Source organism: Torulaspora delbrueckii, chromosome 1 (genome assembly GCF_000243375.1).
Source record: "Torulaspora delbrueckii CBS 1146 chromosome 1, complete genome".
In the NCBI taxonomy this organism is placed as follows: Eukaryota; Fungi; Ascomycota; class Saccharomycetes; order Saccharomycetales; family Saccharomycetaceae; genus Torulaspora; species Torulaspora delbrueckii.
Genome location: NC_016501.1, coordinates 62389 through 76736, shown reverse-complemented (window position 1 = coordinate 76736; position 14348 = coordinate 62389). Strand labels below are relative to the sequence as shown.

The 14348-nt window shown below is 41.8% G+C and overlaps 7 protein-coding genes across 7 annotated transcripts; 4 read left to right on the top strand and 3 right to left on the bottom strand.

Annotated features, from left to right (window-relative positions):
- Positions 1–182: 182 nt before the first annotated feature.
- HXT14 (Hxt14p) lies at positions 183–1712 on the top strand (the record flags this gene model as incomplete). Its single annotated transcript, XM_003678537.1, has 1 exon — positions 183–1712. One exon carries the CDS (start codon positions 183–185, stop codon positions 1710–1712), a length of 1530 nt encoding a protein of 509 aa, XP_003678585.1.
- Positions 1713–2008: 296 nt separating this feature from the next.
- Positions 2009–5797, top strand: RTC1 (Rtc1p; the record flags this gene model as incomplete). Its single annotated transcript, XM_003678536.1, has 1 exon — positions 2009–5797. The coding sequence occupies one exon, from the start codon at positions 2009–2011 to the stop codon at positions 5795–5797; it is 3789 nt and encodes a 1262-aa protein (XP_003678584.1).
- Positions 5798–5817: 20 nt separating this feature from the next.
- Positions 5818–6678, bottom strand: TDEL0A00400 (uncharacterized protein; the record flags this gene model as incomplete). The annotated part of the gene is made up of 1 exon (XM_003678535.1): positions 5818–6678. The coding sequence occupies one exon, from the start codon at positions 6676–6678 to the stop codon at positions 5818–5820; it is 861 nt and encodes a 286-aa protein (XP_003678583.1).
- Positions 6679–6942: 264 nt separating this feature from the next.
- Positions 6943–7578, top strand: CDC33 (translation initiation factor eIF4E; the record flags this gene model as incomplete). Its single annotated transcript, XM_003678534.1, has 1 exon — positions 6943–7578. The coding sequence occupies one exon, from the start codon at positions 6943–6945 to the stop codon at positions 7576–7578; it is 636 nt and encodes a 211-aa protein (XP_003678582.1).
- Positions 7579–7667: 89 nt separating this feature from the next.
- On the bottom strand, positions 7668–10484 carry VNX1 (calcium/hydrogen antiporter; the record flags this gene model as incomplete). The annotated part of the gene is made up of 1 exon (XM_003678533.1): positions 7668–10484. The coding sequence occupies one exon, from the start codon at positions 10482–10484 to the stop codon at positions 7668–7670; it is 2817 nt and encodes a 938-aa protein (XP_003678581.1).
- Positions 10485–11634: 1150 nt separating this feature from the next.
- KRE1 (Kre1p) lies at positions 11635–12669 on the top strand (the record flags this gene model as incomplete). The annotated part of the gene is made up of 1 exon (XM_003678532.1): positions 11635–12669. One exon carries the CDS (start codon positions 11635–11637, stop codon positions 12667–12669), a length of 1035 nt encoding a protein of 344 aa, XP_003678580.1.
- Positions 12670–12751: 82 nt separating this feature from the next.
- ARG8 (acetylornithine transaminase) lies at positions 12752–14023 on the bottom strand (the record flags this gene model as incomplete). The annotated part of the gene is made up of 1 exon (XM_003678531.1): positions 12752–14023. One exon carries the CDS (start codon positions 14021–14023, stop codon positions 12752–12754), a length of 1272 nt encoding a protein of 423 aa, XP_003678579.1.
- Positions 14024–14348: the final 325 nt, after the last annotated feature.

Sequence of the window (14348 nt, the reverse complement as noted above, 5' to 3'; positions counted from 1 at the left end):
TGGTGCACAATACAGGGTATTCTGCTTGCACATGCCTTGAACTAAGTCAATAAAAAAAGGTCACAAAAAGATAAATTAATAAATTAATAAATTAAAACAATAAAACTAATTGAAATTGATTAAACATTTCGAAAATATATTCTCCTTTAGTCAATTGCAACTGCAAAAATCCAAGAACAAATATGAGCACCCCAATAGGACACTACACGGGTGAATCGAATTACAACACTGCCAAGATGACTAGCAGTGCGAAACTTTCCACGCCTGCGTTCTCCGGAATCGCCAGAGAACGACAAGCCCTAGCGGTCCCGATCATGCTTTGTACCTCAGTATCATTTGGTGGATTTTTGGCTGGTTGGGATGTTGGAACCATTGGTGGGATAACCAATATGGAGAGTTTCAGTCAGAATTTTGGTACTTTAGTGAATACCTGGACTGGAGAAAGAAGGCTTCCAGCGATCTCGGTCGGCCTGATCATTTCGGTATTTAGCGTAAGCTCAGCCGTTGGAGGTCTAACTTTGGCAAAATTAGGTGACTATCAGGGACGTAAATTTGGAATTTATGTTGCGTTGGTGGTGTATTGCGTGGGTCTATGGATAACACTGATGAACGATACAAATTGGATACAGTTCCTCATCGGAAGAATTGTTACCGGCCTTGCAGTTGGTTCCACTGGAGTCTTAGTCCCAATATATCTATCAGAAATTGCACCAGTTACAATCGGCTCAACCATGATTGGATCATATCAAGTGCAGACTACGCTTGGTATTCTGATGGGTAACATTGTTAATTATTTCTGCCATCAAGTGCTGGATAATGATGTTCGGAATATGTCATGGCAGTTACCACTAATTTTGGGGTACCTCTGGGTGCTGATAATAACGATTGGTCTGATTTTTACACCAGAATCAGCACCATTTTTGGTAGTTCACAAGAATGCAATTCCTGACGCTAAGGCATCATTTGCCAAGATGAACGCTATATCGAGAGCAGATCCCAAGACACTAGAATTTATTGATAGAAGCCTTAGAGAGAAGCATAAGAGTCGTAAGGAGGACAAAAGTCAAGACATTTTGGATTGGGCAAGAAGTAGGCCAAGACTCGGATTACGTCTACTCGTCGGTATTTGCGTGATGTCATTCCAACAACTATCGGGAATCAACTATTTTTTCTACTATGGGACTACGATATTTGAAGCCCGCCAAATGGATTCATATGTGGTTACAATAATACTATCACTGGTGAACTTCCTTTCAACTTTCGGCGGTCTCTATGTTGTTCAAGCGAGTGGTAGAAGACCAAGCTTATTAATTGGATCAATTGGTATGTTTTGCTGCATGCTTGTTTACGCCAGTGTTGGAAGCTTTGCACCAAGAGGTACTGCTTCTTATGTTGTGGTCATCATTGCAACATGTGTTTATTTGATATTCTTTGCCACTACTTTGGGACCAGTTACGGTGATTCTTGTTGCAGAACTTTTCCCAATGAGAACTAAAGCCACTTCAATGGCAGTTTGCACATCTTTCTACTGGATGTGTAATTTCCTCGTCTCATTTCTGACTCCAATAATAGCTGATCAAATTGGTTTCTTATACGGTTATTTCTTTGCTGGATTTTTACTCGTATCTGCTGTGTTTGCATGGTTCATGGTCCCAGAGACCAAATACATGACACAGGCGGATATCGATGCATTCTATGACAAAGTTCGCTGACTGTAGCTTCATTAGAGGCTAAAATACTCTTAGTAATAGCGATAGAAAATAAAAAAAATGCTCTTGATAAAAAGACTAAACTATCACATAATATGAGTCCATTTGAAGTTGTAAAGAACTCATAAGAATGATTTAGAGCTCAGATTAATGGATATTTCAGCTTACAACTTTTAGTAGTCCATAAACACGTGACCATACTAGTATAAGAGCGCTTGGTTCAATCTTATAGGACTGTAAATCATCAAGTTAAATCGAAATGCTTGGAAAAGCCTATAGATTCCTACTACTAGCCATTGATGAGTAGTACTTCTATTCCTAGAGGTCAATCATCGACTTCATTTAGCAAGAGCGATTTCAAACCGCTTTCTGTGGGTCGTTCATCATTCCGCGTTCATGACTATCCCAATAACACTCAGGTTTCTTCAATCGGGAGCTCGCCAAGATCTCGTCCAACTCCAAGATACTCTTTCAACACCGTTAGCTCATTACATGATGGAAGCTTGAGAGAATCTCCTTATAGTGAACAAACACATTCCGAGAGAGCAACGGGCCAGAGGAAAAGGAGATTTCCTACAGTTCCCAAGTCTTCAGGGCCTATTTACTCGACACAAGCTCGGAAAGAGCTTACGAGTATTGATAGGATCAATGATTCAGCATCCAATTCCCTGGTATGCGCCGGCAAGTCTCATCTTGGTCTCTACAAATTCAATCCAGATAAGAAGTCCATTAAATGCGTTCACGATTTTATGGCTGTTGGCAATGGACAGAGCAATTCTTTATCACCGAATTTCAAGAAGAGGAATAAGCAGATTAAGCTTAGTACGATAGCTGACGTGAAGACAGGCTTTCACAACCACAAGAACTACGTCGCTGTCTGTAGTAGTTCTACTGCCATATCAGTTTTTGATATGAATAGGACTGGTAGCTCAGAGAGTTCATTTGTGACAGCTTTGTCGGAGCATACAAGATCAATCAATAGTTTTGATTTCAACACGGTTCAAACAAACTTGATTATCAGTGGAGGTCAAGATAGTTGCATTAAAGTCTGGGATTTACGATCTAGCAATGCTAAAAACTCCAAAAATTGTGATTTGAGCATTAACACAGCGTCAGATTCAATCAGAGACGTTAAATGGATGCCCTTCCAGAATTATGCCTTCAACCATCAACAGGAGTTCAAAAATGGGAGTAATGCAGGGTTCAAGTTTGCATCGATCCATTACTCTGGGCTACTCTTGAACTTCGATTTGCGTCAACCAGGTCAAATTGAGAAAAGAATTAATGCACACTCTGGACCAGGTTTATGTCTTTCTTGGCATCCCAATCTTGAATACATTGCCACAGGGGGTAGAGACGGTAAATGCGGTTTATGGTATGTTGGAGATAGACAGCAATATGAAAACGCTTGTGGTACACCTTCGTCCAATCTCTACGGCCATTCGGCCCATGCTAATTTGGCGGCATTACCAGAGACAACTCTGAGTACAGGGCTTCCTGTTACAAAGTTGAAATTTCGTCCAGCATATGAAAAGAATGTCTTCAACTCGTTACTTGCTCTTTCTCCAATGACTGACGATGCAGCGTTGAACATTTACTCGCTTGCGAGAAAGTATATCCCCAAACATGTGTTACTCAAGTCAACGCAGACGTTAGGGCTAGTTTGGTGGGATGAAGAGCTGATTTTTGACATTGATAAAGAGAATAACATAAACGGGTGGGATATTGCTCATGAACCTACTATCTTAGACAATCTTCCCAAGACTGTGACGCGCTGGAGAGACATTGAAGGTAATGGCCTCTTATTTGTGGATCAAAACTGCGGGAGTTACGATTTGAACCAAAACCAGTTAATAATGCCCGAAGACAGCAAGAAGGTTGCTAATCATAGGATAAGTATGAGTTCATTAAGCGCCAATAATGGTGGGAGTACTACTGGTCTAATAAATAACCTTAAGAAAGGGATCAGCCATAGTACTTTGTCGTCGTACAATGGTGATCGACCTCCGTATCAAAAATCTGGTGTATCTTTCAATGCAAAGAGTCCTTCAGCTGGAATGTCTCACAATACATCAAATGTCTCCACTCCATATATTTCTCAAACCGAAAGCAAGGATACAACGCCTCCAACCATGGTAACTCTCGATCTGCCATACATTCTGAGCAGCATGAGAATATCTCGTCTTTCTCCCGAACGAAACATGGCTAGATCGCCCGAGGTTGTGGCCATAAGGGAATCGCCAGTTAAGGTTTTTAAGTTCCTAGCAAGGGAGCTTGAGTTCTCAGGCAACCATGAAAAGAGAGAAGGTAGCGCTAAAAGTGTTTATCAACAGGGTAGTGTCAAGGATGAAGACTTCAAAGAGGACCTTATGCAGCGTTTTGGGCTGTTGGAAAACACCACCTGGGCAGCTCTTGTCAATAAGAAAAGCGAACAGGATATCAAGTTAAGTCGAGAGCTTACGAATAATGACATTTCAAATGATCAAGAGGAAAAACCCCAGAGAAGGGAAAGTAGCAGTGAAGAAGGTGATTCCGGTGTTCACTCTAAGAGAAGAAGTGCTTTAACTGAAAGCATAGAAGTTGCAAATAGTGTGCAGCAAAAAGTCGACCGGTTGCTCGAATTGATACCTATCTGTGGCCATAATGCGTCTGTATATTCGTACATTGACGATTTGCCTAACTTTAAGGTATGGTTACTCATCAGAGATTCATTACTTTGGGACTTGAAAAAAATAAGCCTAGATGAGTTACAAACTCAACAACACGACTACGAAGATCATTCGGCTATGGCTGACGATATATCAGCAGCGGCGATGGAGATTAACGAGAGCGTCAATCCCGGCTGTTCAAGTGGTGTGACAAGTGGGGTGAATTCATTCGTAGACGAGGCTCCACAGGCATTGAACTCAGAGTCTATCGATGGCATGAAGAAGCATTTAGAGGCGGCAGGAAAATCTAAACTCAAGCAGCAAATTATGGCAGGCAAAATGGAAATATCGACGGAAAAGAATCCCACCCTAGCATCAAGTAGCAAAAGCACCCACAAGTTAGACGAGCCCCCTTTCCAGCAACGTCAAACCGCAAATGAAGCAGAGGCTGTTAGCATTGAAGATGATAGCGACAGAGACACTCTTGATGTTCCAAATACAGTCGGCGGCCTCGAAACAATAGGTATACCAATTCTGCAGAAGAGGAAACAGCGGCCATCTTTTATAGACACCTTTATGACCGATGTACGGTCACCACATGATGTGAACACTGAGAACGAGTTCCTAGAAAGAAGTCGGCGCTCTCATTCTTTCACGCATAGTAGCCCAAACAGTAAGCTATCGTCAATGCAAAGTTTTGGAAATGGGGTTTCACCATCCGCGGCTCTTAAGAAATTTGCATATCAAGCTGATTCTATCATGTCACTTTCGCCAAAGAAGCAACCAAACCACTTGCCATCAAGCTTTGAGCAACTGATGGGCGTCAGAACGTCTAAGGTGGGATCAAAAAAGACCCCTTCGAGTCGGTCAAAAGACACACCTCCCCCATGGAACACTAAGAGACTTTTGAAACAGCTTTACCAGCAAGCTGTAGAGATGGGTAACATCTTACTTGCAGTCAACATTCTACTATTATTCCAAAACATTTACCATTTAACGAGCACAGAAGTAGTGAAGAACTCTCTAGCACAATTCACCACGATACTTCATCAGTACGAACTGTTTGAGATATCTGCGGCGATTCTTAAATATTGCCCATGGGATGATATTTTCGATACTGAAGGTAGTCAATCCTTAATAACACTTTTCTGCGATAAATGTGGGAAATTAATTACGAATGAGCCCTCGAAAGAAAAATTCGCTAAGGAAGCTCAAATAGTTGGAGATACCACCCCGCTGGCTAGGTTCGGTCACTGGTATTGTGACTCGTGCAAGAAACCTAACAGTCTATGTGTTATGTGCGAGCAACCAATGAAAAATTTAACCATGACATTACTTGAATGTGGTCATGAGGGTCATTTCGAATGCTTGAAAGGCTGGTTCCTTGATGACAATTTAACCGAATGCCCAGCAGGTTGTTCATATAAAGTGATTACGTAGAAATGATAAAGACAATAAGATCAAATAAGCCCAAACTCTTCGAGAAAATCACGTACCATGGACCAATAGCCTTCCTGAATTATCGTATCGTTATGAGTACCTAACGGGAACTCAAAGACCTGTTTGTTTCTACTAGGACACTCATCGTACAATTTCCTCATGTGCGAAGGTGGTACTATCTCGTCCTTTAACCCTCGCAAGAACAGGAAGGGTAAAGTATCATCACAGCCCTTGATCAGTTCTTCTGAGTTCCAAATTTCGTGAACCATCCCCCTAAAATATTTAAGAGCTGGGAAAACATAGGGGACGACCTTAGGTATACTGAGAAATGTATTTTCAAGAATCACTGCATCACACAGATTAGCAAACTTCGAAGCAATGTAAATCGCGTTGGCTCCACCCAGCGACCTCCCATAAAGCACCAATTTATTCTTCTTATGGAAGGAATCTTGCGACAGATGAGCCATAACACAATCTGCATCCAATTTCAAACCATTCTCTGATGGCGATCCCTCTGAATGGCCATAACCTCTATAAGAATAAAGAAACACACTCATATTTAGCTGCCGGTAGAAAATATCTGCAATTGGAATAAAATATCCTATATTTCCAGCATTAGGACACAATATCAGTACTGTAGATTCTGAACCACCACTTGTATTTTGCATATCATAAGCCTCAATTTTAATCCCATCGCTCGTAGTCAATTGCACTAACCGATAAGGCAATCCGTAACTAGCAGGTGTATCGACCTGATCTCGTGCTCCCTGCGCCCAAGAAGGGTATATCAATCGATTTTGCATGAAATAAAGAGCAGTCAGCGAAACCGAGGCCATCGCTGCCACACCCTCAACAAACATTTTTAAAACTCTCCAAAGCATCAGCAGCTCATAAAGCAAACTCCAAACCACTCCCAGTAGACTCCAAACAGCGCCAATTGTTCTCTCTTTAACTGATCTCAATTATGTTTAAAGCTCATCGAATAGGTAAAATTTAGCTGGGTAACAAATTTTCAAAGGCAGCTTATTCCTCCAGTATAAAAAATTTTCATCCAATTGAAAGATCAGCTACTTGAATGAACCCATATTAAGGATCAGATAGTCCATTGATTCGATCAGTTTTAGCTGAGTTTGAAGTTGTTTGCCATGTCTGTCGAAGAAGTTAGTCAAAAATTTGAAGAAACCGTTTCTGTTAGCGATAATAATGAACCCAAGAGTGTGCTTTCGGATAGCCAATTTGATGTTAAGCACCCATTGAACACCAAATGGACTCTTTGGTACACAAAGCCTGCCGTAGAGCAATCAGAATCGTGGTCTGATCTATTACGTCCAGTGACTTCTTTCGAAACTGTGGAAGAGTTTTGGGCTATTGTGCAAAATATTCCAGAGCCTCATGAACTTCCTCTCAAATCCGATTACCATGCTTTCCGTAACGATATTAGACCAGAATGGGAAGATGAGGCCAATGCCAAAGGTGGGAAATGGTCATACCAGGTTAAAGCCAAACGTGCCGATATCGATGAATTGTGGTTGAGAACTTTACTGGCAGTGATCGGTGAAACTATCGATGAGGATGATTCCCAAATTAACGGTGTGGTATTAAACGTTAGAAAGGGTGGTTACAAATTTGCATTGTGGACAAAATCAGAAGATAAAGATCCTCTGTGCAATATCGGTGCCAGATTCAAACAGGTATTGAAATTGGGTGACGATGATCATATCGAATTCTTCCCACATTCAGCTGCAAACGCAAAGCATCACCAACCATCCATCACTTTGTAAGATAGTAAATATTATCAAATTGACACCGACGAGAGCTTGTCTTGACACCGTCTAGGTGTTTGTAATAATCGCTTTTCTATATATTGAAACTAAACCGAGATTGTATTCCAGCCATCGATGATACCTTGGAAATAGAAACCAAGAACAGTGATGATGTACAATAGGATCAACATCGAGCCTTTGAAGTAATTGGACTTTCCTTCGGCGTAGAGATAGGTGAATAGAAATACACTTGCCATGGATGCAATTAGATCCCATTTGGGGAACACTAGCGAAAACATCGAATCTCTGATCGAAATCTCAGAAAAATCCATCCTCCATGTATAGATGACCGAGTAGAGGACGAGCGCAGGTATTTGTAATAAGCACACTTGCAGTGCGTATGCACTACCGATTTCCATCGAAAGTGCGACATTCCCATGTATAGCAAATGATATAGCATTCAAAAACTCTGTGGTGTTGGGCACTAGCGCGAAGATTGTTAGACCCAAGAACTTTGGGTTTAATGACGGAACGTCTTCAAGGACAGTGTCCACACAGGAAACCAAAATCTCTGCGATGACGGCATACAATAGGGTAGCCACTAACAAAATGCATGTGGATTTATTTCTTGACCAGTTAGGCGCTTCATGACCGCCGTTGTCGTCGTCATCAGCCACTTGCTGAACCTCTGCGTTGTTTTCCAGAGTACGGCTACTCGAAAGTTCTTTGGATTGCTCACTTATGGGTAATTGCCAAATCATCACTGCATGAGTCCGAAGAGTGAACCACAACCCAATGATATACGCGAGGAAAAGCACTACAGCACACGAAATCGACATTGGCTCTATGACATGAACATACATTTTTGTATGCTCGAGTGGTGGATGACTCAAGTAACATCGCTGCGAAGAGAACACTTTGGCGACATTCATCAGATTTAGCGGTAAATCAACTTCATTCTCGCATCTTACAATGTAACCACCGTAAATCTCGTAGAATATAGTTGGAACAAACATTACAATCATCGAAAATATCAGCATGGTTGAAGAAACGCCTGCGCTAGCTGGATTGTACCGCTGTGTTTTCCTATTCAAAGCTCCGCCGCACATTGAGAGCCCAGGTAATAGCAATACAGCACCGAGAATGGAACCAATCATGGAGCCTTCGACCAGTAGTCCTTTGCTCTGTTTTAGTGCAACACAGTATAGGAAGATTTCTACCACAGTTGAAAAAATAGCATTAATCACAGCACCAACTCCCATTGAGGTTTGAGCTGAGATAGACGCTACGGCTTGACCGATGTAAAAGGCTAAAGGTATGATTGATGCTAGACACAATGTGAAAATCGTCGTCTCATGGGTTAGCCATGTTGCCACTCCCCAGGCATTCTTGAAAAGATAGAAATCACAGATGGTGAAAAGCACCAATGACATCAAATTAACTACGATGACATTTGTCCCATCAACTGTAAATTTGTAGTAATGCCAACCAGCACAACGGAAAGTGCACAATAGTATGTTTTTACCAGCCTGTTCCTTAACAATCGAGTCGTCTTGCGCACTCGTATTCTTGATGTATTTGAAGCCAAGTGCAAGAGGATGTCTCCTACAATGGTACATCAAGTTCCATAGAATATTGCTCATTGGAATCGTAAAGACGGGCAACCATGTTAAAAGACACAAGACAAAGACGATGGGCTGTACTACGACGTGGAAGCACGCGTAAAACACAACTCTTCCCCAGGTCCATTTCCCTCTACCAAAGTATCTTCTTTGAGCTGCCGCTCCCGTTGATGCCCTATGTGAATCATCGTTCTGGTCACCCGAGGGTTCCGTGGAGACCCCTTGTATCGAAGGAGGTTGTTCATGAGAAGCCCCAAGGTGTTGTCTCACAGAACCGTATGATGGATGCTGTAAGCTGTTATGCTTAGAGATTGATGCATCCTCACCTTCGGTTTGTGACTGGTGGAAAAATAGTCGATTGCTATACGATGTAACCCAATCGTAAAACTGTTGAGAGCTGATACCTTCATCTTTGTCTTCTTGCATGTAATGCTCATCGCGTGTCAGGTATACAACTTTGCCAAAAGGCCACAATAGATATTGCCCTAAGTTGAACAACAGGAGCGCATATTCCCTGGAAGATCTAGTAAAAATTCCAAAGACATAAACCAAGATACCAGCTGTGTTCATCAAGAGAAAAAGAATTGCCCCGCAAGTTAGAGACCAAAGTATGTTGGATAGGTGAACGAGCCATGAAATTTTCTTCAAGCGAGTTTCATGAATATCCTCTGCTGCTACTTTTTGAACAGATCTTTGCTTCTTATACAAAGCTGGTTTCCAGATCCTGATACCAAAAGGATGTGTCTCATTGATAGCGTCCTGCCTTTCTCTCAAAGTATATGACTCTATAGAAGAAGCAGTAGAGTTTCGATCATGATCAAGGCCTTGTTCTTCATCCACATCACGGTCTTCGAAAATTAGATCATGACCTCTTCCTGAAACATGATCGTGAATAACAAACTTCCCAGAGTCCGTATTAGAGTCTATATTGGAAGCGTCTTGAGGCGTACCACGTGAAGGGAAATTCTGCTTGGAAGAATGATTTTCTAGTGCGGGTTTCTTGAGTCTTGGTGAACTATTATTACTTTGTTTTGCCCTCGATTTCGATTTATTCTTAAGCTTTAATTCAGGCTTGTTTTGTGATGAACTTGCATCAGGGCCTGGACCTGAAACAGTCTTAGACTTACTACTGTGTAAAGCATATTTTAAGCCATCGTGTAACCCTTCTAAATATCTCACATCATGTTCAATCTCATCTGGATCATCATCAACACTGAAAACACGGTACACGTGATCCGGCGTGTTGTTACTAGCCATTGTCCCATCGGAGTGCAACGAGTGCAGCGGGTTGTCCTTGGGCATCTTGAAGTTATTATGCTGAGACCTTCCAACCGGTATGATCACAGCTGGCGCACCGTTGATCAACTTATTAAATACTTGGTGTCCCTTATCATACGTCTCGGGATGAGACGTTTCAGCAGCACGTTCGACGAGCACCGAAAGTTGCTGCGTAAATTGATTGATCACGTGGTAATTTCAATGCAGAATAGCCGCCGAAGAGCATAAAATTCAACGAACAGTTAAATAGTGTAGGAAAAATGCCTAAAAGCTGTAACGTACACGGGATGATTGATCAAGATCTCAGGAGCTCTCCATTTGTCTTCATTGGAACCTCATTTCGTTCTATTTCGGTCTTTATTCAGTTTTGCCACTGTATCCTCTAATTTCTGTTGTTCTTACAGGTTATTCAGCGTAGTGTACCATATTTCTTCGTATTTCAACCATTGCTGAGGAACTAAATCCATTATGTTACAGCTCTCACAAAGCCATGATTCTTTGTCAGGTATCCTAGTGTCCAATTCTAGCTCCTTATGTCTGCTCTATGAGCCGTGTTACGGTTTGTCGGCTTAAAATCGTTCCGTTCTCCCAAGATCTCTAATGACACTTCGTCCTTCAACTTCTCACAAGGTAGACCTTCATTCATGATTAATAGTACGATCTCTTTTCTTCATTTAATGATTCTAACCCGTACTTTGGACCGCCCATAGTCTTAGTTTGGAACTTTTGATTAGTCTTGTGAAACATTCAATCTGTATTAGCCGCCATCGAACCTTTTTACGCCCCCGAAAACAATTTTCCCTCAATTTACTCACACTCGCAATTCATTCTACTCAACATGTTCCTCACAAGTACTCACAAGTAGCACTCGTCATTCAAACCAGCCAACACACACAACACTTGTGCCTTGGGTGGTGAATATTACTGATAAAGGCTTTGGCGGCTATTTTCGCTTTTATACCGCCAAAATTGTTACCCGGACTTAATCTTTTTACGTCTTTTTTTGGATTTCGACGCCGCGTTTCAGATCTGAAAGAAATCAGTTCTCGAACGTTTCAGGGCTGAAACCTGGCACAGTTGTGAAAAAATACGCAGTTTATCAGAAACTAGAGGAACTAAAGGAACTGTTGTTTACTTTCAGATCTTTGAGCGTGTTATAGAATAGACTAGGATCATGTGGGCTACACTGTCGATCGTGTGGCTTTTGTTTTTACGTCTGACTGCAGCTGTAGTTACCACTTCATTGGTCACTACAACAGATGCTAATGGTCTAGCTTTGACGAGAACATCTGTTTTTGATCCTGCCACTTTGGCAGCTGCAGCTACCCCTATTACAACTGTTATTACTACAACGAATGTTGCCGGTGTTTTGGTTACTTTGACTCAGACAACTACGCCGACGGGTACTACGGGAACTACTACTGGGACTGGTACCACTACTACAGCAGCTACTGCGGCTACGGGAACTACTCCAGTTACTAGTGTAATTACCACTACAAATGCGGCAGGTGCTACGATCACTTCCACTACTGTTATTACTCCAACTGGGACTGCAACTGGGACTACAACTGGGACTGCAACTGGAACTGGATTAACAACCAGTCTCATTACTACTACCAATGCAGCTGGTGCTACTGTGACTTCTACCACTGTTATTACACCTGGTACGACTAATACAGGTGTTACTACTACTGGTGCAACCGCAACAGGATTGACCACTAGTGTTTTTACCACTACTAATGCTGCGGGTGTCACTTTGACCTCTACTACGGTCTTCAGTCCTACCGCAACTGTCTCTAGCTCTACCACCAAGGCTGCAGCATACGATGGGACCAGGCCCGATCCTTCAACGGCTTTTACTTCCCCGCCATTGACTCCTGTGACTACATTATCAATGGATACTCTTATAACGGTTACTGAAGGTACTACCAAGACATACACAAGCTCTAGGGAGAAGACTTCGAACTTATGGGTTACCATTGTAACCAATGGGAACACAGTGGTGGTTCAGACAACTTTTGCTCAGAGGTTTACCTCTCAGTATGATACAGTGGCTTCGCCATCATCTGGTTCTGTAGGTTTGGGTACTATTTCAGGTACTATTGGCCGTGTCAGGACTGATATGCAATCGACAGTGAGCGGAAATGCTGCAGTCTTTGGAACATCGTTCTTTGTTTCGATGTTGGCGTTCGTTGCGATGTTCTTATAAAACACCAACTTGGGATTTAAAATATAGTCAGTTTATAAAGTATTCAGATCAATATCGGTTTTAAAATGTTCAGAAATTGAGATTATTTGTAGACGGATTCAACGGCCTTTTCAAAGATTTTCAAACCTTCATGGATCGTTTCGTCTTCGATAGTCAGAGCGGGAACAAATCTGGCGGTGCTCTTACCAGCGGTGATCACCAACAGACCCAAATCTCTAGCTTTCTTGATCACTTCAGTTGGTGGTTCGGCGAATTCAGCACCAATGATTAAACCTTGGCCTCTGATGTCCTTGATTTGTTCTGGGAATTTCTTCTGTAGCTCACGTAAGCCAGCTTCCAAGATTTTACCCTTGGCTTCAACTTGTTTCAAGAATTTTTCATCACCGATAACGTCTAGGACGTAGTTACCTACAGCACTTCCCAATGGGTTACCTCCGTAAGTTGTACCGTGGTCACCGACCTTTAATGCGTTGTTAACCTTTTCATTGACTACGGTAGCGGCGATCGGGAAACCATTACCTAGGGCCTTTGCAGAGGTGAAAATATCTGGGTGAGCTTCTTTTGGTAGGTGGGCATGTGCCCAGAATTTACCGGTACGACCCAAACCACATTGGATTTCATCGTAAATGACAATAACATCGTTATCTTTACAGATCTGTGTTAAACCAGTCAATTTTTCAGAAGGAATTGGGAAGATACCACCTTCACCTTGAATTGGTTCCACAATCAAACCAGCCAACTCATTCTTGTTGGAGCTAATGTAATCCTTAAGTTTCGTAAGTTCATCGTTAACGTTCAAGAACGAAACGTTTGGAATTAAATCACCAAAGGGAGTTCTGTACTTGGGATTAGAAGTGACAGATAGAGCACCCATGGTACGTCCGTGAAAAGAGTTTTGGAAAGCAATAATACCTTGCTTCTTTGGATTAATAGTAATACCATGTTTCTTGGCAAATTTTAAAGCTGCTTCGTTAGCTTCAGTACCAGAATTACACAGGAAAACCTTTGAAGCATCAAATTGACCACCGAGCTGTTTCGTCTTTTTAATCAGATTAGCACTTAAATCCAGACATTCCTTGTTATAATAAAGATTTGAAGAATGAACCAGTTTATTGGCCTGCTTGTATAAAATTTCTGCTACTTTTGGATTCGAGTGACCTAGAGCAGTGACTGCAATACCAGCAGTAAAATCAATATATTCCTTACCATTCAAATCGTCGTAAAGCTTAGCATTTTGGCCTCTGGTAATACATAGATCATCAGGTCTAGCATATGTGGTAACTTGGTAGATTTTTTCGTCGAGGACGTTGGCCACTCTTCTGGAGGCAGTAGATGATAAAAATCTTTTAAGCATTGAATTGTATGATTTGTAGCAAGGATTCCTTGAGAGGATGAATGGTTGAGATAAGCTTTATGGCAGGCTAAGTCGATCTTTATGATGTTATCATTTTTATAAACGGCTATCAGCCAGTGAGTCAGACGTTAAAGTACGCGCGAAAACCGACAAGCATGAAAGAGTCAGTTCCCAATCGGAAGAAATTGAAAAGATTTTAAGAATCTTCCTTAGTCCTGATTCCAGTGGGTTGAAGGTTTTCTTAATCGATGATCGAGCCTGTCTCACCTAGGTCATCCGTCATTTTTCGCCGCTTTTGGCCTCATCTTTTCAACAGCTCCTTAGT